This window comes from Malaya genurostris, chromosome 3 (assembly GCF_030247185.1).
Source record: "Malaya genurostris strain Urasoe2022 chromosome 3, Malgen_1.1, whole genome shotgun sequence".
Taxonomy (NCBI): Eukaryota; Metazoa; Arthropoda; class Insecta; order Diptera; family Culicidae; genus Malaya; species Malaya genurostris.
Genome location: NC_080572.1, coordinates 201,217,213 through 201,245,081, shown reverse-complemented (window position 1 = coordinate 201,245,081; position 27,869 = coordinate 201,217,213). Strand labels below are relative to the sequence as shown.

At 40.9% G+C, this 27,869-nt stretch overlaps 1 protein-coding gene across 11 annotated transcripts in view; it reads left to right on the top strand.

The window, feature by feature from the left end:
• The window catches only part of LOC131436179 (protein encore), a 159,287-nt gene extending 134,699 nt beyond the window's left edge, over positions 1–24,588 (top strand). For 10 of the 11 annotated variants that reach the window (XM_058604729.1, XM_058604734.1, XM_058604733.1 and 7 more), the window contains 9 exons: positions 4,986–5,188; positions 5,253–5,474; positions 5,533–5,825; positions 5,889–6,019; positions 6,078–6,473; positions 6,535–6,913; positions 15,194–16,899; positions 17,078–17,171; positions 22,985–24,588. In XM_058604729.1, the coding sequence (XP_058460712.1) occupies positions 4,986–5,188; positions 5,253–5,474; positions 5,533–5,825; positions 5,889–6,019; positions 6,078–6,473; positions 6,535–6,913; positions 15,194–16,899; positions 17,078–17,171; positions 22,985–23,055 (3,495 nt within the window). In that variant the 3' untranslated portion in view covers positions 23,056–24,588. The remainder of the gene's footprint in view (positions 1–4,985; positions 5,189–5,252; positions 5,475–5,532; positions 5,826–5,888; positions 6,020–6,077; positions 6,474–6,534; positions 6,914–15,193; positions 16,900–17,077; positions 17,172–22,984) is intronic. The other variant, XM_058604731.1, reaches the window with a different exon arrangement.
• The last annotated feature ends 3,281 nt before the right edge of the window (positions 24,589–27,869 follow it).

The following is a 27,869-nucleotide window of genomic DNA, read 5'->3' as shown; positions in this document are numbered from 1 at the left end:
AATCGGCACACTATTTCGGCATTAGGAACATTCGACCCTCCTAAATCACGATTTCAGCACATACACATCGATCTGGTTGGCTCGCTACCGCCATCTAACGGAAACCGCTATGTGCTGACCATGATAGATCGCTTCACGCGTTGGCCAGAAGCAGTTCCACTACCTGATATGACAGCGCCTACTGTTGCCAAGGCATTGACTTCCTGTTGGATAGCGCGATTCGGTTCGCCTGAAACAGTAACATCAGATCAGGGACGTCAGTTCGAGTCCGACTTGTTCCGTGAGCTTCTTTGCATCCTTGGGTCACATCACATTCACACAACGGCATACCATCCTCAGGCAAATGGAATAGTGGAACGCTTTCACCGAACCTTAAAGGCGGCGTTGATGTGCCGGAAAGGAATCAAATGGAGCGAAGAGCTTCCGGTGGTACTTTTGGGACTGAGAAGTGCGTATCGCGAGGATTTAAAGTGTTCTACTGCTGAACTAGTTTACGGGCAACCATTACGCTTGCCAGGAGAGTTTTTCGACCCCCCATCTTCAAGCATCGATCGCACGGACTTCGCACAGCAGCTTCATCAATACTTCTCAGGCATGCGGGCACCCAAAACAAATCACCATTCAAAGCCTTCAGTATTCAGACACAGTGCGCTCAACTCTTGCAGTCACGTATTCATCCGTGTTGATTCGGCCCGTCGTTCCCTACAACAGCCATACGAGGGACCTTATCAAGTGATAAGCCGTAACAACAAACATTTCGAAGTTATCATCTCTGGAAAAAAAGCAAACTATTTCAATAGACAGAATTAAACCAGCGTTTTTATGCGAGCAGGACATCGAGCATCACCCAGCGGATGACACTCGTACAGTCGTTACCCGATCCGGACACCGTGTCCGATTTCTGGTGTAACTGGAGGGGCGCCTATGGGGTGCAGTTCATGATCATCCCTATCCTGCGCTCTTTGAGTTGTGTGCGCACCTACAGAGAGAATGAGAGTCTATCGGAGACAGTTACACAATCACTCACAGAGAGAACAACGCACCGCAGTTATATTAACCTCGAGCGAAAAGAAGGACGCTTTCCTGACAAACTAAGAAATATATAAATCAGTTTGAACTCCCGTGAACGGTTTTTTATTTCGTGTTCGCTTCCGTCGTTATTTCGTGTTCGCTTCCGTCCACCACACTTTCAATATTAGGTTTTACACATGACATAACCTCCCAAAATGAACAGAAAAAAACTTTTTCTGACAGCCGCCGGTGGATTGTTTGCAGTTAAAAAGTTCATCAGAGGTTCATCGTTTGAATTTCAAAATTGCAAGACGCCTCACACCACACTAAACAGATTTATACAAATATTGCTTCTTAAGGGCTGAGGCCTGTGTGTTTTAGGGCGTTTTAAAGGGCTATTTTCACGCTTCAAATCTGCTTTTCTCAGAAACGGTGACGAATATCAAAAAACCCAACTGACAATCTCTTAGCAAATTAGTTTAGATTATTCTGTGAAAATTTCAGAATGATTGTTGACCTTAGCGGTCGGGAAAGTCTTTTTTCTGAAGGAAGAATTGCTGAAAACGTAAGCTTTCAACTTGTTCGTTGAATATCTCGCCTTCAAAAGCATGGATCAAAAATCTATCCTGACAATGTCTAGATAATTTAATTTAGATGCGATAAGTGCATAAAAACATATATGTTGTCGCGATAAAAGTGACGGGAAAGTTATTTTTGTTAAGGTAAGTCGATTTCTATGGCGGCGCCATTTTAGTAACGAAACAGGAGAGAGAAATAAAATCGGCTCAAAAAGGCTGCCAAACAAGCGGCAGCTTTCTTGGATTTTATGTGATGTAGTCAAACTTGTAACCGAAAATATCAAAACTTTCTTGGCCACCCGGCCACATCGAGAGTCATTTTACACATTTTCGAGAGAGCATGGAGAGAAATAGAATACCCACTGCGAGCCACGTGGTTTCACGCGACCTAGTGGCCTCAGCCCTTAATGCTGGTAACGCATACAGTGGCGTATCTAGGACCTTTTTTTTGCTCGTCCAAGTCATCTTTCTGATGAATGGAGCTCAGTTTTTTTTGTTCAATAAACCAACGGCAAATCTTATTTTTCCACGGGCGCCAAATTTTCTCTACGTCCCCGCATACAGGGCAATCTTTTTAGTCCTTTCCACTATGGAACACGTTTTTAACAAGCACTTTTTCGAAAGTCGGCAGTGGTAAAACAAAACAAACCACCGGCAGCTGTCAAAGATGAACTTGATTCATCGGCAGTTCATTTGTGTCGTCATAGTGTAAAACCTAATTGTGTGAGCGGCCGTCAGATGGGATTCATGTGAACATTGGTTCAAGATAATAGATAAAAGGCAAACCAGTAATGATAACTGAAATATCAATTGCAGAATAATCATAAATCAATTGTTTACTCCTTCAGTGTTCATTTGTATTACTTTGGAGCACATCTCATTACATTTCAAACAGTTGAAAATTATCGATTCAAACTTGCTGGTGATAATCCATCACTCAAATGAGAAGCGCAACCCTCTATTCATAATTCTGGCGGGAGTGAATTTCTGTTTCCAGTTGAAGTTCATGCCTATTCATTCGAACTTGTTCACTAGCATCAACGAAGACAATAAGGCACTTGAAACTGAGCGAACAAAACTTTAATTGACTACACTCTTAGAAAAAATGAAATTTACTCTTGACGTAAATTGAAGCATGTCGTAATTAATTCAATGATACAATATTACATCTACTAACATGTAAATATAAATTTTGCTTCTCTATCGCTGTAAGTTTCAGATAAATTAACTGCGAAGTTAATGATGTGACTTATCTTTACATACTTTGAATTATGAATGTAAGTGAACCACGACGCTTCTTTTATGTGCATTTATAAAGATGTAAATTTTTCTACGTGTATAGGTACGATAATTCAATTGACGATGCATTCTGGGAACTTAACTTTACTATGGTACTTACCTTACCTAACAGCTATAGTCCTGGGGTGTCCTTTGCTGTATCAAGCATATGTCTTCACATAACTCGGTCCATGGCTGCTCGTCACCAGCCACTCAAGGCACGGATGCTTCTGAGATCAGGCTCCACTTGATCGATCCACCTTGCTCACTGCGCTCCTCTTCTTTTTGTACCAGTCGGATTAGATTCGAGAACCATTTTTACTGGGCTGTCGTCCGACATCCTTGTGACATGCCCAGCCCATCGTAGACGTCCGATTTTAGCTGTCCGTACGATGGGTGGTTCTCCTAGCAGCTGTTGCAATTCGTGATTCATACGCCGTCTCCACGTTCCGACTTCCATCTGCACTCCGTTATAGATGGTCCTCAGTACCTTTCTTTCGAACAAAAAAGAAAACTGAGGGCGCTTTGGTCCTCTGCCAACATAGTTTAGGTCTCGTGGCCTTAGAGAACAACTAGTCTAATGAGCGTTTTGTAGATGGTCAATTTCGTGCGGTGGCGTACTTTTCTCGATAGAAGTGTTTTTCTGAGTCCGAAGTACGCACGATTCCCTGCCAAAATACGTCTCTGAATTTCTCTGCTGGTGTCATTATCAGCGGTCATCAGTGAGCCCAAATACATAAACTCGTTAACCACCTCGATATCGTCACCGTCTATCACTCTATTCATCGTTGCTTTGACCAATCGCGCCAGTTTATCCGGGAAACCGTATTCGTGCATTATCTGCCATAGTATGGTAACAAAAGTCAATTGAATGAGAAGGGAATTGCTGACAGTCAGTGGCCATAAATTTCATTTTCATCTTATATTATTCGACTGAAAAATAAATTTTACCACACTGTCCCCTATGAATGTATGAATGAATATTGTTTTTTGGTTTTAAAGGCTGAGGCCAGTAGGTCGCGTGAAACCACGTGGCTCGCTCTGCGTATTACATTTCTCTCCATGCTTTCTCGCATATGTGCAAAATGACCCTCGATGTGGCCGGTTTCTGAGAAAATCAAATTTAAAGCCCTAAAACACACTGGCATCAGTCCTAAATATTCCAGGCCGTTCGCCGGGGGATGCCTCAATGAGAAAACAGAATACGGGTAGAAAAAGTCCGATTTGTCGGTTACCTCACTCAATAGTAACTCAATTTCAAACGAACCTCTGTAGGAAAGTAATAGAATTGCTGGAAACCCCGACTTTCTTCATTTGGAATAATTTCAATTGTTTTAGATATTCGTTTTGATCTAATTGCGTGATTTTGCTTGTGGACTCGTCGCATCTTGGTTCCGTTATCAATTAAAAATAAAATAAATTTTCTTTTATAGGCGAGAGTACTTTGAAAGGCTGAAATAAATAGATACCTAATAGTCCAAAACTACACCACAAAAAGTTGAAGCACAACAAGCCGAAAACACGTTGATTACAGGTTTTCTTACTAGAAGCAATCGCTTCCAATTAGTAATTGGAAGATTCGAACTACGTTACCTCATCGAATCCCCGGCGGTTCAATGCATAGGGCACTGGTCTTAAAAACCAGTTGTCGTATGTTCGAGCCTCGACCTGGAAGGATTCGTAGTGTCAGTAGAATCGTATCACCAGCCATGCAATAGTTCTGTACACTCTGAATCGGCTGCAAAGTCTTTTGAAACATGAGGTTTCCTTGTCCTCGTCTTGCGAGGGTTCTTACGCGGGGCCAAGGGATAGTCCATAGTTTCGGGTAGACTGGACAAACCGGTCAATTACAGATTTGTGGACCGCCGCTTCTGAAGGCGGGTCTTACTTCTCACAGTACAGGGTTGAGCAAAGGAACCTAACACATTTTGTTCTCCGGTTACACTGAAACCAAACAAGGGAGGGAGAAACCGAGCACGGCATCGGAAAGTAGAAAAATGAAAGTTTATTTTGGTCTAATAGTTTTTCATCATGGAGCCCCGGAGTGTCGCTCACTGCGATTTTATTACTGTAGATTATTGCTGATTCCGATAATTCCTAATTCATGATTTTCCTTAGTCAATCGACAGCCGGTCAGACGAACGACCATGCGTATCAAAATCGCACAGCTTCGGAGGCTACGGAGGTTCTACCCAAAACGCACCGCTACTACGAGGAGACTCGATAACGTCCACCAAGAGCGCTGGAGCACGATTATTCTCGAAGCAAGACTCGAACGCTAGTACAAACACACCGTGGCGATTGTCACCGTCTAGTAGTGGGTAAGTTCTGCTTGGCACTGATCAATCTGGATAGTCTAGCAGCAGTCACGATCGCACTCATTAGATCGTTCTTCACTTTCAGCTACAAAACACAATCGATCCGGTCAGACTCGGTGACACCTTCGCCGACAGGATATGGCAGCGGCGATCATACTCCCGAACCATGCGTACAGTCACCGTCATCAACGTGTGGAGTTGTCTGGGCCGTCACTGATATGGCTAGTGTTCCCAAAGGAAGTGTTCTGATCGATCCTCAGACTCTACAACCGATTGTAAATCAGGATGGGTAAATCTTTACAAATCTTTTCCTAGATAGTCATATAAAATTATATAAATCTTCACAGAACGATTTATCATTTCGATCCATCCAATTTACCGGCTACGGCTAATTTGCCCGGATCGGCGACAAGAGTGCACAAGAAAAAGTTTGAGAAGCAGAAATCATTCAATAATCGAAACAATGGCATTAACATGAGTAGTTCTTTTGAAAGCTCGATCGATCTTTCTCTGGGTAAAAGTGACTGCGGTCAGCAAACAAATACCACGACCACTATCGCGGAAGAAGTCGGCAATGAGCTCAACTACGATACAACCAGTACTGTTAAAATATGCACAAAGGATAATCAGGATAATGACGGTAAGTTCGACAGTGGTATGCAAGATCTGTTCAAGTTAAACCATCTACTGTTTACATTTACAGTCGAAAACTCTAGTCTCTGCGAAGAAATTTCGCAAACAGCAAACGAACTCAGCACACTTAAGCTTCAAAAGCACCAAGCAACAAGTCCTATGCTAAAGGCTAGCGAATTGCAGCCATTAGAACTGAATGAAGTAAGTAGTAAAGACAACTGTAGAAGATAAATTTTATGATGATCCTTTTTTGCAACAGATCCAACTCAACACAAACCTTGATGAACAAGGTGCACTAGAAGATAGAGCTACACCTGTTATGATGGACTCCGAAACGGGAGGACCACTTATAGCAACATTGAGTGGCGACGGTGACAGCATCAAACCCAATCTGCAACATGAATCTCTCCATCAACAAGGCTTGATGGACGATGGAAACGATGCCAGTAGTGATAATTCTCAAGATACTGACAAAAAAGACGATTCCAGTAAAATAAACGTGGTACAAACAGTTCCTCTGGTTAACTACTCTAATTCGGCAACACCCAACAGCGGCTACACGGTAAGCTACGACAATGGCAGCGGTACTCCCGGTGCTGGGACAACCATGTTTACCTCTGGCACCCCGGGAATGTCAACCACATATCAGACTGCGGTAATTCTTCAATTCCCTCTCCGCATTTCACAATAGCATTCAAAAGATTTTTTTTCTCTAGCCTGATGGGACAATTTACGCTGTACCTTCTCCTCTCGTGTATACATATCCTTCGGCAATGGACCCGGAGATGACCGGATATTTTGTTCCTGTGTATGACCAGCAGCGTGATCCGAATCTTTGCGCCGCGACTGGTGCATCGATGTACCCGGCAACTGCTGGTACAGCTTCTTCAGTATTACCCATAGCGTACACACCAACGGCGGCCTACGGTGGTGCTCCCATCTATCAAAATCATACAGCCGTGATGTATTCGTCGGAGCAGTTTTCCACTGCGACGCCGGCAACAGCGGCTGCTGCTGCAGCAGCCGCAGCTGGTGCCGGTCATCTACCGCAGTATCCGATCGGATACCCCATCGGCATTGGCTATCCATTCAACGGTAAGTGTGGTATCACTTCAGAAACCCCTACACATAAATATGTACGATATGAGTAGTACTAGAATTTGCATTTATGTATCGAAATGAAACAGACGATAGTTATTCAATCATTTGTTAATGTTTATTGATATTGAACCATATAAGAATTGAACTATCAGCATTTTACGAATATATAACAATGACATTTTGCATAGTCCCCAACGGAACGAGAACTGCACACACTTGCAGATTAACCCCTTTCTGTGTTTTGATTAGAATGTGAATTTTCACGCTCTCAAAAATCGGATGTCGAGTCGAAATAGGATTCACTTCTCACTCTTCAGGCTGCTACTAACCGAACTTGTGGAACCGGCTTTTGAAATATGTTAAGACCAATTGGTGATTGCCGATAATTTGTCAAAAAGCGGTTCGATATTTCTCTTCATTGTATACAACATTTTCAATCTGATAGATGATGCTACAAGAACTCGCTGTCTCTCAATGCATGGGCAGTGAGAAAATTTTTCTACATTTCTTCGCTCCACCTCATACTCTGAGTATCTCACGGCCCTTAACAAAATATATACAGTCTGGCATTGATCGGCGCTGTGTGGAATTTACCAAGAGAGAATCGCAAGTTGACAATTATCGCAGATAATCGAATCGATGTCATCGACAGAAATTCGCTCTCGCACTGGTGTCCTTTCTATGTTAATTGAACCATGCCGGTTTTTTGTTGCTGAGATGATATCCGCCTCTCTTTGATGGCACTGATTGAATCGTGTGAAGAGTTGGTAGAAAGCGTTCTTTGATACGATAAAAACCATCCTTGGATTGATTACCAAATGGGTATTTTGTAGACGACCCGAAATTCCTAAACCTGAAGTCAGATTCAAATAAAATTCAGTGACCTACCATACTCCCATTAATTAGGTTTCGCACGAACATGACATAACCTCACAAAAATGAACAAAATGAACTAATTCTGAGAGTTATCAGTGGTTTGTTTAAGTGTACATTCTAATTCAAGTACGTGTTAATAGATATGCAAACAGACCACACTGTCGGCAATTCATCTTTTGACAGCTGCGGGGTTGTTTACATATCTATTAACACGTATTAGGTTTTGCATGAACATGACATAACCTCACAAAATGAGCAGAATGAACTTTTAATGTGGAACGCATTTTTGTTTGGTATATAGGGGTGCAAATCAGAAACTCAAGCAAAAATACACGTAGAAATGTGGTCAGGTTTTGAATAATTACAGCTCAGTCAATTCTGTATGAATTATTAATATTATGTCACCATTTGATTGGAAATATTTCTACGTATTGATTTGAATGTTCATAGCCATGTATTTTGAATTTTATATCATTGAAATGTTGATTAATAGCTAGCAGTGTCCTATTTTGTCTGCAAAAAATCTCCGGATTTCCCTGCCATAGTCGACGGTTTTGAAGGGCTAAGCGATATATCAAAGAGAAAGCTCTGATTGGTCAATCGATGTTAAAGCCAAGCTGTTGGAAGCACGCGAATCTCTAAATATAAACAAAATTATAGCTAACGTTTCAGTCCTACGAGTAGCATGCTAGAGGTTGGTTGTTGCTAGACAGCAAGACAAAAAGTGCCATAAAACGATTTGAAGCTTTAAATGGCATGCTCTGATCATGTGTCATGCAAGATCGGATGAAATTCCATATTATGTCGTTTCGCCTGAGAAATAGACACTTGCCCCAGGGTAAATTTGGAGTGCATAAGTTTAATTTCCAATTTATATAAGATGAACTCGATTGATAATGAGAAAAGGTTTATCGTTTCAACCGAAATCGCAGAATGGTAGAGAAACGCTATAAAAATAACTTCTTGCATACAAAACTTGAACACAAGCTTGGCGAAGAGAAGCTTATATATCGATATCCGTATCGCAAGCGTGTACAAACATATAATTCCATACATTTGGGCTATTGATGTAATTTTGTCGGCTACAAAACAAACACGATAAATTATAGTCTATATTCTGGGTTCGCGTGTTCGGTGTTGATTTCTAATAAAGATCAATCTAAGCAGACTCTCGTGCATTTGCGGATTCAAAAGTGTGACGATTAATTGAAAATGTCGATCATTAGAAATTTTGGTTGCCTTGTTCCACATCAATGGCTCGAACAACCCCATGGGGCTGATCCTTGTAGTTTTTTTTACAGTCGACGTGTATTTGTTTACAGTTTAAAAGTTCATCAGTGGTTCATCGTTTAAGTTGAGCTGAGCTGAGCTGAAGTAGATCGCCCGTAGTTGCACTTCGTGATTGACCGAATGAGTGGAAATGTACAATGAACCAAAAAAATGAAGCTGGGGAGGAAATCATTTTCACTGTACATACTCACTCACTCCTAACTTTTTATTAAATGATCAATAACGACGCTGGCTACGACCAAAGGCTGTGCTACTGAGGGAAAGGAAGGAATGTTAGTCCGATACTCGTTGTTTCTAGAGACCGCGGGTACCACTGTATCTCCACGAGCATCACGGGATAGGAGATTTGTTAGTAGGAAGGGAAAGAGATCCGGATATGTTTTGGTAAACAATAAGATCTCAACAAAACCTGATTTTCGATACTCAGGAGAAATATAATAATTAGGAAAATATAAAATATCTCCAAGGAACGATCTCACCAGTATCCCCTTTCTCCTGCTCGCTCTGCTGTCAGCAACGCGAAATGAAACACGACCACTGAAAGAATAAAATAAAAACCACCCATCTGACACCGGTATGTGAGCACCAGCCATTTGAAAGTATACCGATTACGTTGAGCCCCTCGCGTTTCGAGCCCCAAACACTGCGATGTTTTGATACTCATCGCGACTCTCAAATTGTGAAAATTATTTCCACTTGATGTCCCAAAACAATGTCTGCTGTATTTTAGGTAAACCGACAAGTTATTGTGAGAGAGTCGACCCAAAATTGACTAATTTTCTTGCACTAAACAAGGTAAACGCGTAAAACAAATGTATTACTGTTTGTTTGTTTAGGCTGCAATCAATTGATTTTGAAGTTCCGATTTTGATCTCATCAAGATGGCGTCGTGACAGGGGGCCGATAAAAACACTCGCGAATGGGTCCTTTGCAAACCCTAGACCTTTCACACATTCCATAGAAATCCGATAACACCGACAATGACATGCAGACGGCGCTTCGATCGGTTAACAGGTTAACATTGTTGAATTTTGGGGCGACAAATTCACAGTATCCGCCGCTTGAGCATCTTTTGTTCCACGGATCAATATTATTCAATAAAAAGCACTCTCACTACTATACACATACTTGTCACGCCTGCACAATCACTCAAAATAACTATTTCAACCAAATTTTTAACTATACGTATCAAACAACACATTGAAATTATACTTTTTTGAGAGCAGCATCAGAACACCGCATCGTACTCCCAGTGATCAGTTCATCAGAGGTTCATCGTTTGAATGCAAAAATTGCAAGTCGCCTCACACTAAACAGATTTATCAATTTCAATCAATAGCAATGTTTTTAGTTCTTTTCAATGTGAAAAACGTTTTTTAACAGGCACTTTTCGTCATTTTTCAATTTTTAATTTGCAGTCGCAAAACAAAACAAACACACGCAACTGTTAAAAATGAATTTGTCTCATCGATAGCTCATTTTTGTCGTCATCGTGCAAAACCTAATTCAAATTAGAATGAACACATGAACAAACCACTGATAGCTGTGAAAATTAGTTCATTTTTTCATTTTTGTGAGATTATTGGGTTTTCCACGAACATGCCATAACCTCACAAAATGAACAGAATGAACTTTTTTTGACAGTCGACGTTTACTTGTTTATAGTTTAAAAGTTCATCAGAGGTTCATCGTTCGAATGTAAAAATTGCAAGTCGCCTCACACTAAACAGATTCATACATATATCGCTCCTTGATGCTGGAAACACATCAGGGCAATCTTTATAGTTCTTTTCACTGTGGAATACGTTTCAAACAGGCACTTTTTCGTCATTTTTTAATTTTTAACTTGCAGTCGCAAAACAAAACAAGTACACGGCAACTGTCAAATATGAACTTGATTCATCGGCAGTTCATTTGTGTCGTCATCGTGCAAAACCTAACAATAACAACATAACATAACCTCACAAACATGAACAAAATGAATCAATTTTGACAGCTATCAGTGGTTTGTTTATGTGTTCATTGCGTTCATTCTAATTTGAATACGTGTTAATAGATATGTAAACAAACCACTGATAGCTGTCAAAAGATGAACTTGTTTTATCGGCAGTTCATCGGTAGTTCATTCGAGTGGCCATCGTGCAAAACCTAATTGATTTTTACAAGATGGCATCACAAATGAACTCGTGATGAATTAAGTTCATGTTTGATATGAACCGGTGGTATGTATACAAATAAGAAACATTTGACAAATATAAAAAAGCCCATGTAAACAGTTTCACTGAACTGTCAATAATGATACAGAGTTCGTTTGTGACGCCACGATAAAAAATTTAATTGGCATTTGAAAATACGTTTCTTAGACCGTGGACAATTTCACGAATCGTTTTGTTAGAATTTGACAGTCTAGTAGTTAAATTTAACCAAAACTGCGGCCCATTTTAAAGTTTGGGGGATGCATATTTATTTGGGTTTATTTTACACTGAAAATAAAATGATATCAAAGGGGTATTATAAGTGTAATACAGAAATCGTAAGAAGAACTTCGAAAAAACTTACTGCGTTTGACAATGTGTTCAAACTTTTTATTGGGGTATTTTATATGACCGAAAATTTAAAAAAATACACAGAAGTAATTTTTACTAAATATCTGAAATTAGTATTTTTTGTAAAGTTTTTTTTTCGATATCAGAAAATAACTATCGATCTGTCAAAAATAACCATGCTTTCGAGTGAGGTTATTTTCGACCACAACAAAATAGCTGTCAAATTTCAATTAAAAAAAGAAATAACTCGCGAGATTGTCCACAGCCTTAAGGCCATCGTCTAAGTACCATGCGCGCGGGTGGTTTTTGGAAATTTTCGATGGAAATTTTGAAAAATTTGCCAAAACCAAAAACATACAGACCTTTGAAATACTTTTATCTATCTACAGGGTGAAAATGGCTGGAAAATTCGAAGGATTTTCCGAGTCTTATCAAAAATAGCTCTGAAAAATGAGTGTTTTTGTGATCTTTCACAATTATCTGGAAAAATAATGCGATGACATAAATTTTTTTTTTCAAATAAACCAACGAATTTCATATAACCGATTTCGTGGAAATTTTTAACATTCGTGGATTTCCTATGAAAAGCGTGAAAAGGTTTTCCAAAAATGTGTCCGAATGTAATCTTTGTATCCATCATTACAAAGATTACATTCGGACACATTTTTGGAAAACCTTTTCACGCTTTTCATAGGAAATCCACGAATGTTAAAAATTTCCACGAAATCGGTTATATGAAATTCGTTGATTTTCCATGAAAAGCGTGAAAAGGTTTTCCAAAAATGTTTCCGAATGTGATCCTTGTTGCCAGCATAAAATTGTTTTGAAAAAAAAATTTCATTCCATCGAATTATTTTTTCAAATAATTGTGAAAAATTACAAAAAAGCTCATTTTTTCTGTGCTATTTTTGATAAGACTCGGAAAATCCTCCGAATTTTTCAGCCATTTTCACCCTGTAAATAGATAAAAGTATTTCAAAGGTCTGTATGTTTTTGGTTTTGGCAAATTTTTCAAAATGCCCATCGAAAATTTCTTAAAACCACCCGCGCGCATGGTACTTGGGCGATGGCCTTAAGTAGCTTTCAAACGAATTAGAATTTTCGATATCGATTCAGACATCTCCGAGAAAATCGATCGAAGTAAAGAAAATGCGGTTTGTCGCTTACGCTGCCTACAGGATTATATCTCCGCAACTGGAAATGTTTGTCGTAATCGGTTTACCCAACTCCAATTTCAGAAAATGGAAGGGGCTAGAGTCCACTAGGAGACTAATAGTACCTATTATCTTTCTCCAATCCGGTGGGAGAAAAAGTTAACCAAGAATAGATCCACTAGATTCCTGCTGCCACGTCTTAAAAGGCGACAATTGTAGGTGTTCGTTTTCGTCTTCAGTTCTCAGATTTTTTCGAAAATTACTTTTATTCACCAAACAGTTATTTTCAAAAATATTCTCTCATCATATTACGATAACATGATCTCTTATCTATTTCCATCTAGCTTTTAAGAAATGGCCCGGGTTGTGGTTCAATGCATAGGGCGCTGGTCTTACAAGCCAGTTGTCGTATGTTCGAGCCCCGACCTGGAAGGATTCTTAGTGTCAGTAGGATCCATGTATTAGCCATGTAATGATTCTGTACACTAAGAATCAGCTGCGAAGTCTGTTGAAACAGAAAGGCCAAATTCCACAAAAGGAATGTAATGTCAGGACTTTGCTTTTTCTGAGAAATGTTTCATTTGGTATTTTCTCTTCTTCTTCCATGTTATTGCTAGTCTTTCAATATTATAAATTGAATGGTAAAGATCTTAACATAGATCGGTATACTGAATAAATAGCAGGAAAATGCTAGAAATAGAACTTTCGGATGATTTCAATATGTCACTACAATGGATCAACTATTTTGTTTCAATTCTATTCGCTCGTCTATATTTTAGACTTTAGATGAGCGAATAGACTTTAGACCAAAAAAATTGAGGAAGTTTTGATACGTTCCGCGATAGTATTTAAAATGTTTCCTGTTTCCACGAGTAGGAACTGTGAATCAAGATTTTGTGTGACTTCAGTATCGGATATTTTTGTAACGTTCACTCAGGACATCCGTAAGTTTTATGATGCATTCGAGCATCTTGAAACTGGAACGTATTAGGTCGCGCACGAATACTACGATTACTGAAATTTATACTCACAAATATCCTTCTTCCATGACAAATAACCTAATAGTACACCAATTCTATTTCTCCTTGGCTTCAAAAAACGTTTCAGTCTCAGTGATGATTAGATGCAAATCTATTCCCAACGTACACCTTTTCTAAACCTGAGAACAGAAAATAGTTTCCGAGGGCCAAATCTGGCGAATATGATTCATGGAATCGCCGTCGTAACGATTGATTTGTGATACGGTACATTTGATGAGCTTCGAAAAATCGTTGCATCCATTTTGCAAATCTTTTTATTTTATGTTCCAGTGGACATGCAAAATTGTGAAAATACTTCCTTTTGACATCTTCACGTTATCTATTGCAACTTCACTATTCGATTTTACATAACGACGAAAAGAACTTGTGAGATGACTTCCGAACTATATTGAACGTGTTAGGGTTTTTTAATTAGTAATGCCATCTGTTTGTCCCGGGTTGGCGGTTCAATGCATAGGCTACTGGTCTTATAAACCAGTTGTCGTATGTTCGAGCCCCCACCCGGAAGGATTCGTAGTGTCAGTAGAATCGTAGCACCAGCCATGTAATGGTTCTGTACATATTGAATCGGATGCAAAGTCTGTTGAAACAGAAGGTCGAGTTCCACTAAAGGAATGTAATACCAAGACTTTGCTTTGCACTGTCCGTTAGACCTAAAAAGGGAACTAAAAACGGATCATTTTTGATGTGGCCAAACACTAATGGCGGATCGCTACTGTTGAAAACTGAAACGTTTGAAGCTAACGATTAACCAGAAACGCCAAGAATTGGCCGACTGAAGAGATGTCGTGTTCAATTCTGACTACGCCTGTTCACATTCGTCTATAGGGACGAGTCAGAAACACCGAGAGCTTGGTTGAGAAGTTTTGATGCATACACTTTACTATCCGGACTTGATACCAAGTGATTACCATATTTTTCTTGCATTGTAAAACTTTCTAAGTGATATGAAATTGACATCAAGAGAAAACTGTTTCACCAGTCACGTACCCAGAGGGGAGGCCCGAGGGGAATCAAAAACCGATATATAATTATTTAGAAGGTCTCAGACATATGTTACAGAAATAACAAGACAGTAAACGTAAAGAAATGTTATACAATAACAGTTCCAGTAGAAAAATTTAAAGTGTCTGTTAAAAACACCCGTAAAGGGCACTCCGAGAATCACATACATCAACAATCTTCAGTAACATTATTTTTTTATCTTTGGGCCCCTCCCGAAACGAAATCCTGGATACGGGCCTGTGTTTCGCCTAGTTATTCTTACTGTACAACTAATGTAGACAAAAAACGCACACCACTTTACAATATAGTATTAATACAAATCAAAACTACTACATATTTTCATCTAATTCATCTTCCTACCAGGTGCCGCTTATCAGAACTACTGGAATCAGCCAATAACCTACTACGTTCCTCAGACACCGGTGCATTCGACCGGCAGTACACCACTCATAATGCCACCACCGGTGTCGCAAACTCCTACAAACAGTGGCATGATGGGTGCCGCTCCAGCTTCGATTCCTTGCAACACGGGAAAGCGTAACATCACTCCGCCCGGTCACAGCGGTTCACAGTCACAAAATCAAAATCAGAGCGCCTCGGTGACACCGGTTCCTATATCTCCATTCGCGACCAATATTCCAATGCCCTTGCCGGACCCGTCCAGTGGTCCGATGTATGCTATTCCTCAACCGATTTACTCCAACATGCTTCCATTTGCTAGTCCTATGACACATCATCCTCATCATCCTGCCGCCGCCGGAGGAGCGGTTGTGAATTCGGTACTTCCCACTGCCACAGCAGCTACCAGCACTGGTTACCATCATCATTCGCAGTCCAACAATCCCGATTCACTGTCGTCAAGCAATGGTTCATCTAACAACATCTATTCGAACGCAGGGCAAAACAATAATCCGGCAACACCCCAGTCAACTCCCAGTACGCCATTGTCATTGCCTCTGTCCTTGCCGCCGCATGCAAAGAATCCTCCTCTTTTTGCGACTCCTCCTATCCTTCCCAATGGTTACACTCCTCAAATGAGCATTTCTGGTGCTGGTGGTGGTAGTGCTGGACATTATCACTACAATGTTACCGGTGGAAGTGGCCATAGTTACGAAGAGCGCAAGGGCAGTGGCGGGTCAGGTGGTGGTTATCAAGGAAAACGATCGAATCAAAACGGTGGAAGCTACTTCAGTTACAACAACAATAATAACAGCCGGCAGATGACACCCAACAGTGGCGGTGGTTACCAAAGCAATGGCTGCCCACAGAACCAGAACAACTCCGCTAGCAACGGTCCTAAGAATTCGAGCTACGCCAATAATAACAATACAGGGAACAATCAGAATTCTAACAATAACGGAAATGGCCCTCTGATGCTCGGACAGCCACCCAAGGGTCCATCCCGATCAGAAGGCCAGGGAGGTGTGACCAAGCCACCACTGATACCAACATTACCAAATAGTAACAATAATACTAGCAGTAATATCAACCCTAGCGATAAGACACGCATCAACCGTTCATCCAAACCACCAAATCTAGACTTAAAAAGAAACTTCAACAATTTTAACGTAAACAGTAGAAACACACCGAGCACAAACTCAACGGAAAGTAACAATTCACCAAACAGTATTACATCTTCGTCAATACATGAGCATCACCAGCCGCATCAAGTGCACCATCACCCACAGTCGCACCATCAGAGTGCTCACGGGGGCGGTTCTAGTCAACCCCATCATTCTTACTATCCGCCCCAGCATCAGCAGCCACAGCCGCACTACTACAGCCAGAGGGGCGGAAGTGTTGGCAGCAACAACGGTGGTTCTAACGGATCCGGAAGCGCCGGCGGTGGAAATCACGCACATCAGACTGCCAATGCAGCAGCTGCAGCTACGGCTGCCGCTGCTGCTGCTGCCGCGGCCCATACGGTACCGTCGAGTGCCATTCAGTCGGCTGCGGCCGTTGCCGCTGCCGCGTGTGCAGCGGCAATCGAACCCTACCATTCACAGCTGATCCCGTTGAATGCTGCTGGGATGTCGTACGTCAAAATTGGACAGACGTACTTCACGCATGTAAGTGACTGGTAGCGGTTTTCGCTTGAAATAAAACCACAACAGCCCAGTTCAAACAACGTATGGCATTTGTTTGAGGAACTGAGTTAGTTTTTGCTTCAAGCGAAAACGACGCAAGACTGACACCGATAGGTTGCGCTCACTAACACTAATAATTCATTATTTCGCTCTCCTACAGCCTTCCTTGGCACTACCGCCAAGTCGCCGGTCACCTCCGAATGATATTCGTCCAATTGCAGGTGTTTATCCAGCCATGAATATGGTGATGCCAGGTGAGTGAGTTTCAATCGAACTCGTCTGAAGCTTGAGTCGTTTTATATCTGGAAGCATAAAAAAACTTATTTATCTGGTGAACATTTTGAAGGAATACCACAATGTTTTTGCCCTTTTTTTAGAGGCACTTACTGCATCCACCCCACACGAATATCCTTTTAATCATATCTAAGTTTCGCAAAAAGTATCAGTGGTCTTAAAAAAGTATCGATTCTCGTCAAATTAGATAAATTTTGTCATGATCCCCTCCTGTTATTGACACTTACTACGCTCCCTCCTCTATAAAATACCATCTATGAAGAGCAAGCAGTACCTGTGCCAAGTTTGGTGGCAATCCGTTCAGTCCTTTTGCAAGCTATGTCGTTACATCAAATACACCCCTTTTTTTAGAGGCACTTACTACATCCTCTCCCCCCTTTATAGTCATATCTGAGGTGTGCATAACGTTTCTATGATGTTCAAAAAGTATCGATTCTCTTCAAATTACACTGAGGTCTTCTTTTATGCGGTTTTTTTTATATGCGAAGTTTCAGAGTTATGCGGTTTTTTTATGCGAAGTTTTAGAGTTATGCGGTTTTTTATGCGAATTTTCAGAGTTATGCGGTTTTTTTTATGCGGTATGTAAATTCGCATAAAAAAAGACTTCAGTGTATATTAATTTTTCGTAACCCCCTCCTGTTATTGACATTTGCTACGCTTATATTCCATGGAAACTACTACAATATGGATAGTTTTGGAACGGCTTTGAAGAGTAGACTCCAGATAATGTTGTTTGAGGTATTTTGCAATTCCGAAATGGCGACTTCCGGTTTCTTGGTATTCATTAAAAACCCTTACAATATGGGTATCTTCGGAACGCGATTGATGAGTAGATGAATACCCTTACAATATGGGTATTTGTCGAAAAACGATGTTTGATTTACTCTTACTCTTACTCTTTCAGTCGTAGACCACGCGGGTCTCTGCTGTATACAGGAGGCGTCTCCATTCTACTCGGTTCATGGCTGTTCGCCGCCAGCCTCGGTAGCTGCGAAGGGTCCGCAGGTCGTCCTCAATTTGATCGATCCATCTTGCCAGGTGCGCGCCTCTTCTTCTTATACCGGTTGGATCATTATCGAGAATCATTTTAACCGGGTTGTTCTCCGACATTCTAACAACATGCCCGGCCCACCGTAACCGCCCGACCTTGGCCGTTTGGACGAGTGTTGGTCCTCTCAGCAACTGGTGCAGTTCATGGTTCATTCGCCTTCTCCACGTACCGTCTTCCATCCGCACTCCGCCAAAGATGGTTCGCAACACCTTCCGTTCAAAAACACCCAGTGCACGTTGATCCTCCACAAGCATTGTCCAGGACTCGTTCCCGTAGAAGATAACCGGTCTAATCGGCGTTTTGTAGATAGTTAACTTCGTACGACGGCGAATTTTGCTCGATCGAAGCGTCCTGCGCAGTTCAAAGTAAGCACGATTTCCTGACGAAGTACGTCTCTGAATTTCTCTGCTGGTGTCATTATCGGCAGTCTCCAGTGAGCCCAAGTACACGAACTCGTCGATCATTTCGATTTCATCACCGCCAATCAGAACTCGTAATGGGTGGCTGACATTATCTTCTCTCGAGCCCCTGCCTTTCATGTGCTTTGACTTTGACACATGGATGTCTAGTCCGATACGCTTGGCCTCAGCTTTTAGTCCGATGTACGTATCTTCCATCTTCTCAAAGTTGCGTGCTATAATGTCAATATCATCAGCGAAATCAAGTAGCTGGACGTGTCTATCACACCCTCCAAGCTCTTTTTATCACACCCTCCAAAGCAATATTGAATAGCAGACACGAAAGGCCATCACCTTACCGTAGCCCTCTGCGAGTTTCGAAGGGACTCGAGTTTATCCCCGATACTCGAACATCGCACATCACTCGATCCATCGTAGCCTTGACCAATCGTATCAGTTTGTCCGGGAATCCATAGTCGTGAATGATTTTCCATAGCTGATCTCGATCGATTGTGTCGTAGGCTGATTTGAAATCGATGAATAAGTAATGTGTGGGCACATTGTATTCGCGGCACATTTGCAACACCTGGCGGACGGCGAACACTTGGTCCGTGGCAGCACGTTCGCCCATAAATCCTGCTTGAATTCGTTTGCAACCGGTGAAAGTCGACGGCATAAGATTTGGGAGAGTACCTTGTAGGCGGCGTTCAGCAGAGTCATCGCGCGGTAATTGCAGCAGTTTCACAATTCTTTCCATCCATTCCTTCGGTAAAATCTCGTCCTCCCAGATCTTGGTAACGACCTAGTGCAGTGCTTTCACTAGTGCATTACCACCGTGTTTTAGTAGCTCGCTTGGTAGTTGGTCAACGTCAGCGGCCTTATTATTTTTCAACCAGCTTACCACCTCCTCCACTTCTTGGAGGTCTGGGACCGGCAGTCTATCGTCCTCCGCACGCGTTCCCTAGTTCGTTACCGCTCCGCCACTTTCGTATTCCGCCACATCGCCATTGAGGTGCTCGTTGAAATACTACCTCCACCGCTCGATTACCTCACAGTCGTTCGTGAGAAGATTCCCGTTGATGTCCTTGCACATATCGGCCTATGGCACATGGCCTCTGCGCGAGCGGTTCACCTTCTCGTAGAACTTCCTTGTGTCAAACAGCTCGTTCATCGGAACACGGAACAGCTCGTTCATCGCTTCGCGATCTCGGTTTTCCTGTTGGCGCTTTTTTCTACGGGATACCGAGTTTAGTCTGTTCCACGCCTGTCTGTATCGCTCCTCGTTTGCTCTCGTCCGGTGTTGCAGCTTGCTCGCCCAAGCTGCATTCTTCTCGGCCACTAACTGTTCACATTCGTCGTCGAACCAGTCGTTCCTTACGTTCGGAGCCGCCGTACCTAGCGTTGCTGATGCAGTGCTACCTATGGCAGAACGGATGTCTCTCCAGCCATCTTCAAGAGTAGCTGCACCAGGCTGCTCTTCCGTTCGTAGTGCCACTACCAACTGCTACGCGTAATCTTGAGCTACTCCAGTATCCCGGAGCCGCTCGATGTTAAACCGCGACGTTCGGTTTCGACGTTTGGTAGCCACCGTCGAAAGTTTTGAGCGCATTCATACAGTAACCAATTAGTGGTCCGAATCTATATTCGCACTGCGGTAGGTGCGAACATTGTTGATGTCCGAGAAAAAATTCCGTCGATCAAAACGCGGTCGATTTGGTTTCCGGTCTGTTGGTCAGGTGATCTCCAGGTAGCTTTGTGGATATCCTTGCAGGGAAAGAAGGTGCTTCTGACTACCATTCCTCGGTAGGCCGCAAAGTTGACACATCATTGACCGTTGTTATTCGTTGCGGCATGCAGGTTGTTCGGCCCGATTTCTGGTCGGTACATTGCCTCCCTTCCTACCTGGGCATTCATGTCACCGATGACAAGTTTTACGTCTCTGCGTGAGCAGCCGTCATAGGCTTGTTCCAGCTGCACGTAGAACGCTTCTTTCTCGTCATTAGGTCTCCCTTCATGTGGGCAGTGCACGTTAATGATGCTGTAATTGAAAAAACGGCCTTTAATTCTCAACTTACACATCCTAGCGTTGATCGGCTGCCACCCAATCACTCGCTGACGCATCTTGCCCAGCACTATGAAGCCAGTTCCCAGCTCGTTCGTTGTGCCACAGCTTTGGTAGAAGGTAGCCGCTCGATGTCCGCTTTTCCACACATTCTGTCCCATCCAACAAAGCTCCTGCAGCGATGTTTGAGGTGGTTCTGAAAGTCAAGATGGCGACTTCCGGTTTTTTTTGATATTCCTTAAAATCCCTTACAATATGGGTGTTTTCTGAACGGGATTCATAAGAAGATGTCAGAAAACGATGTTTGAGGTGGTTCTGAATTCGAAACTAGCGACTTCAGGATTATCGATATTTTTTGAAAACCATTGCAATATGGATGTTTTTGGAAAAGTTTTAATTAACAGATGCCGGAAACCGATGTTTGGTGTCGTTTCGAATTCCAAGAGAACAACCTTCGGATTATGGATGTAGTCCTTGAAAACCCTTAAAGTAAAAGAATTTTCGGAATAGATTGGATACCCATAAACGATGTTTAAGTTTGTTTCAAAACTCTTCGTGGTGACATCCGGTATACCTTATGATCAAAAAAGAACCGGAATTTTCATTTTAAAATTCCCGCGCTTGTCCGATCGGTAAACTTTTATTCTCTCAACGTTGGCAACACTTTTAGTTTTTGTTTGGCGTCTATACAAAGAAGTTGAAAAATTTTCGTGTGGCGATTTTTATAATGGATGAAAATTTAGAACAACGTGCGTGCATCAAATTTTGTGTTGCAAATGGATTCAAGTGTTCCGAAACGTTGAAAATGTTGGAAAAGGCCTTTGGTGAATCGTGTCTAGGAAAAACACAGGCATACGAGTGGTATAAACGCTTCAAAGGTGGTCGTACAAGCTTGGATCATGATGAGATCCCTGGCCGCCCAACAACATCTGTTACTGAAGAAAACATTGAATCGGCGAAGCAAATCGTGTTGCAAAATCGTTCTGTACCGCTTAGAGAGATTGCTGTGTTGTTGGATCAGCCGAACACATTTTAACTGATGTTTTGGGTTTGAAACGCGTCGCTTCTCGGCTGGTGCCAAAAAAGCTGAATTTCATTCAAAAACAGCGTCGTGTTGATGTGACCAAAGAGATGATTTCCAACGCAGATAGTGATCCCACATTCATCGAATGCATCATAACTGGTGATGAGGGGTGGATCTATGAATATGACGTCGAAACCGCACAACAATCGACCGAATGGCGCTTCGAAGGCGAGCCGAACCCGAAAAAAGAACGTCAAAGTCGGTCCAAAATCGAAGTTATGCTGACTGTTTTTTTCGATATCAACCAAGCACCGTACTCTCCAGATATGGCCCCGTGTGACTTTTTCCTCTTCCCCAAACTCAAATTGCCATTGCGGGGAACGCGTTTTGAGACTATAGAGACCATAAAAGAGAATTCGCTGCGTGAACTAAAGGCTATACCTTCGGCGGCCTATAAAACTTGTATGGAAAATTGGATCAAGCATTGGCATGCATGTATTGCCGCAGGAGGAGAGTACTTTGAAGGCGATAATAAAGAAATTTATTAAAAATTGAAATTTTGCGTTTTTAATAAAATTCCGGTTCTTTTTTTATCATAGGGTAGTGTTTTCAAGGAATACCAAGTTCAAGGAATACTAATAAACTAATGTCGCCATCTTGTATTTTTTAACAACCCCGAACATTATTTTTCTGCAGATATTTTTCAAATTCGTTCCAAAACTAACTACCCATGTTGTTAGGGTTTTCGAGGAATGTCAATGAACCGGAAGTCGCTATCTTGGGAGGCAGAATCACATCAAATATCGTTTTTCGACATGTACTGAAAATACACATATTGTAAGGGTTTTGTATAGCATATCAAGAAACCGGAAGTCGCCTTCTTCGATTTCAGAGCCTTATCAAACATTGTTTTCCGACATCTACTAATCAATCCCGTTCCGAAAATACTCATATTGTAAAAGTTTTTAAGGAATATCTAGAAACCGGAAGTCGCCATTTGGATTCAGAACTACTTCAAACATCGTTTTCTTGTACTTACTTTACTCTTCATATTCGTTCCGAAAATAGTTATATGATGGAGTATCCCCACATTCATTACACAAAACATTTTTTACGAACTTACCTCTCTTTACAAACCCTCGTTTAGTTCGTAAATGGAGGTTTCAGTGTATACAGATATGAATGCTTTAACAAAATAAAAAATAAAAAAATAAACTATTTTCTATACCTTTCACCAGCATCACGACAGTTCACGCCACGACCTCAGCATAGCGGCAGCTTTCACAAGGGCAGCAAGGCGCCCAGATAAACGCTTCCCAGTCGATGGCGGTAATCATAGAAAGTAGCAAACAAAACACAAAAATATTGTAAAATGCCCATAACCCGCAGCTAGGATGATGCAAGAACTAAACGCACTATTTGAAAAAACGCTAATCGGTAAGTGATTAGATCACACCCACACACACACACACACCACACACCAGCATTGGTGGAGGAAGCTTTGAATATCGGAGCTTTAAATAAGACAAGACGAACGGAAGGTGAAACTAGTTTCCCTTTCTCGGAGTAGATCGTTTTAAAACTAAGACACTTTTAAACGTGATAAACCGAGCAAAATCGTGCAACCGTGTGAACATCAGCAGTAACTGAACGGTTGGGCTGGATCGTACTTCCAACGGTAGGTAATACTTGTTGTGTTACTAAAGGTTGGACATGGTACAGCGGAAAAGAACAACTTCAACAACAACAAAACGATCACCCGTGAAAATGCCATTTATTTTACTATCAAATAAAATTATTATTATATATTGAAATAATTATTATTACATTAATAACAGTAAAGCAAAATTAGAGTACGATAACAGTTGATAACTGATATAACAAAACAAAAAAAAACAAAGTGTATAAGTGAAAAGGGTAAAATGCTCTACCAGTGATTCAATCAACGCTATGCGAATTATTTATAAAATAATTTCAAACGCCGGATAGTGGTACGTTTAGGAGATCCTGAAGCAGTGATCAACAAACAAAAATAAAGAAAAAAACAAAGATCTAAGAAACCATAAGTCAGAATAATGGAATAGTTTAGAACGGACGTTAGAAGGTTGAAGACGGTTGTTGGTAGGTAGATAAGAAGGCTGAGAGGAATACGAAACTGCCGCCCACTATACTTTGTTCAAAACAGAGCCGGAGTCAGAAGATCAGCGGACAGCAAACTATTTCAAAGCCAGGCGCAACAAACACACAGACACACATCCTAGTTTATCTACTATTTACGAAAATAGTTTGGGGTGAGCACAAAAAAAACAAATGCCATAGCTCGTAACCATACATAAAGAACTCTTATATCATGAACGTGATTATTATTAGTAGAGGAAAAGTCCCGATCAAGCCGTTTACAAATTTATATAAAATTTATTTATATAACAATGCAAGCAAGGCAACCATTAATAAAAAAAATAGTAGGGAACATAACCATTATTTATTCGTAATACAAATGAACTATGCAACATTGCAAACTAAACGACAAACATTATACTAAGAACAAGAAAGCTAAATAAAACTGTTAAACGACGTGTATCGATATTTTCAAGAATTTAAATGAAACAAAATACCAGAATCTCTTCCTTTTTATCGGTGATATTAAAAAAAAACAAAAGCAACCAAAGCAAGAGAGGCTAACAAAATACTAAAAAAAACAACTAGTCAACATCGCGCATTTAGCTAACGAGTGGCAAGCCAGAAGTAGCTGCAATCCGCCGTACACAGATATCAAAGTTCGTTTATCTAAATAATGGCAGTAGAAAAAAAAACTATTAACATTCACTCTATCATTCAATAGCACAGCAAACTAAACAAGCAATTTCGAGTTTGAACAACAACAAAAAAAGTATGATAACTAATCGCCTCCCGATACCACACATCAGCAGTCAAGGTGAATTCGAACTTGGGTAAATGATTATACTAGGCATTGTGACAGGTAAATGGCAACAACATTCACATTGTGTGTGTGGGTACGTTGTATTCGCGTTACTTCGGGAGTATTTGTCGAATCGTAAATATGTGATCCGTGGTTGGACGGGCATTCTGTAAATCCTACACAATCTCGGCAAAATAATTAGCGAGAGTCGAGTCGATGTCGAGTACTCGGTAATCATCACGCGAAGGTTCAAATGCTGAGAGACTCGGTAATCTTAAATTGGACAAAGGTCAGTTATTACCGAAATTGTCAGCAAAAATTTACTGTCTGTTCGTCATGACCTTTACTGAATGTTCGACAAAAGCAACGAAGTGAAATTTATTTAGCTTCTGAGCCTTCAACAGTTGAAAGTAAACAAAGAATTTTTATTATAAATATCCAACTGGGGATTGTCTTCCTTTTGGACTGATTCCATTTTTCTAATGACCACCGTCACCGATTTTTCTCGGTTGAAAAGTCTGTTGAAACAGAATAATTATTGTCAAATTCTACGAAAGGGATGTTATGTCAAAACTTTGCTTCGTTTTGTCTTCAAGATGATCGTCGCGGTACTGCTTCTATCTTTCGATCATCTCACATTCGTCTGTGAGGTTATCACTGACAGATCTGTACGCATCTGTCGTATTCCTACAATATTTTCAAAAGTTGCCACGCCAAACTATTCATTTGTTGGTAGCGCAGACTAAAGCTACTGGTCATTTTCTAGACTTTTTGCTGCTTAGCCGTGTCCAGGGAATGGTTCGGATTAGAGTGCATATAACCAGAGTGACGACATCTCTCGGTTGATTTTTCATTAGGGTGGATAAGCAAGTGACAGTTTCTTTTTAATCACTCTCTCTTTCGATTATTGTGATGTGATTAAAAAGATTTTCTTTGATGTCACTATTCTGTTTGAAAGACGGAAGTTTCGGGTATCATTTCATGCAAAGAGTTGAGTGATAAACGTCGAAACCGCTTGGTAATTAATAGAAGAGAAAGTAAACAAAGAGAAACTGTCACTTGCTTATACGTCCTAATGAAAAATTAGCAAATTACTTGCAAAAAAATTAAATGGAACATTCACCATGGCAACCAAAAAAGGCATGTTTTTGAATTCTTTCTTCGTTTTATTTATCAATTCCTCCTTAGTTTTCGCGACAAAATTGTTGGAGTAGATTTTACGCTTCAGATTGGCTCGGAAAATCTCGATGGAACGCAGCTGTGGGCCGTTGGGCGGGTTCGCCAACTTGGGTACCACAGCGATATTCAGCCGCTCCATCTTCTCCAACGATTACTTCGAGCAGTAGGTCGAAGCCAGATCCGACTAGCACCGGAATGACTCAACTTCCAATAGGCATTTCGTACTATAACTTTTCCCGTTTACGGTTAGTCCTGAACGAAAGAAGGGTGGCTTTAACATCCCTTTCTCGCTGATTGTCAGCCACAGCAGCACCTTCTTGGGAAACTTGATGTATGAAATTAACTCGGAGCGCATTTGCTAAGCGCAAATCCAACACAGTTTCGTGAAGTGTTTCTTTGAAGAAATTACCCTAAGACAGTTTCGGTTTTCTCCAGCGAAAACGACATGAAGCTGAATACGCACCGAACAACACAACGTGGTTGAAGTACTATTTTCACTTAGGGCATATTCAGTATGCATAATTTATGTCAGTTTTAAAATTTAAATCCGGATTTTATTACAAGAAAAACTGGCAGCCCCAGTAGTGTTGTTTTGGTTGTTTTACTCGTGTTTCAAATATAGTGATTTTCAGCTGGACATAGAGTGCGACGAAATCGTCGCAGAATAGCGAAATAATGAGCGTCAGAACCACAGATGCCAGGTTTGCAGATTGGTATGTAAATTTGCAATTTCGTTTGTTAGCAGACTTTGCAATTAAGCAGACTTTTATTCAGATTCTCGAAGTTTTCATAAACAATCGTCCAATTTAATGATTTTTGCTTTTACTGTAGGGTTTTTGTTCGGGTTTTCTCGTCATAATTTCATGTTTTGAGCTCGCATAGGAGCAGACGTCAAAAATTTTACCTGGTATCTTTCAACTGGTAATATTACTTAGGGCATGTTAAGGAGTGTTCTAGTTCTATATGCATAATTTATGTCAGTTACAAAAATTAAATCTGGATTTTATAACAAGAAAAACTGGCAGTCCCAGCAGTGTTTTACTCGTGTTTCAAATATACAAAAAATAGAACGGCATCGTAGACCAGTTTTAAATTTAACAGAAGAACTGGTCGAGTAAATAAAACTAGAACGGCTTGCTGGGGATACGTTTGTTCCAGTTTCTGCTCTATTATGGATCTTCCATATAGAACTTCTAGCTGCTGAATTTGCTCTTCTTGTGTTATTTATGTTAGGATTCTTAGTGTCAGTAGGATCCATAGTACTAGCCATGCAATGATTCTGAACACTAAGAATCGGCTGCGAAGTCTGTTGAAACAGAAAGGCCGAATTCCACAAGAGGAATGTAATGCCAAGACTTTGCTTTTTTGTTATTTATGTCACATAAATAGCACACGCTTTAAACAATCCGTTCAAGTTGTAGCCGATGGCAGATCACACACGCATTATCAAAATGAATTCATTATTATTGAAGTTTACTTAGTTAGTATTCTTCTACTAGAAATTTGTCACTGTAACGGTCAATTTAAAAAATATTTTTTCTGGCTCGTGGTCTCGAAGGGGTTGAATCGATGCGAATGACAGTTTTGCTATCTTTGCGGCATTTTGTCGCTATCTTATTGCATCGCAATCTTTTCTAACCGACAGTGTAAATTACAATATAGAAAAAATAGAACAGCATCGCATGCCAGTTTAAAATTTGACAGAAGTTGTATTATGGATCTTCCATATAAAACTTCTAGCTGTTGAAGTTACTCTTAAACTGTTAGAAAACTCAACGCTTACTCTGTTTTAAGAATGCGAAAGAACTTGTAACTGGAGTAAATTCGACTCAACAGATACTTAAATTTTGAAATATCGTTTTTGTTGTAATCGCTTGTCAAATCATTAACTACTGAGCTTGTAGCTTAGGAATATAAATCCAAATCAAACGTTTAAATTTATCTGCCCATCACTTGTCTCTGAAAACAGAAAACATCTAGTCATTTTCTCAAGTTCGGCTCACCTTGTTACCATCCCGCAAAAT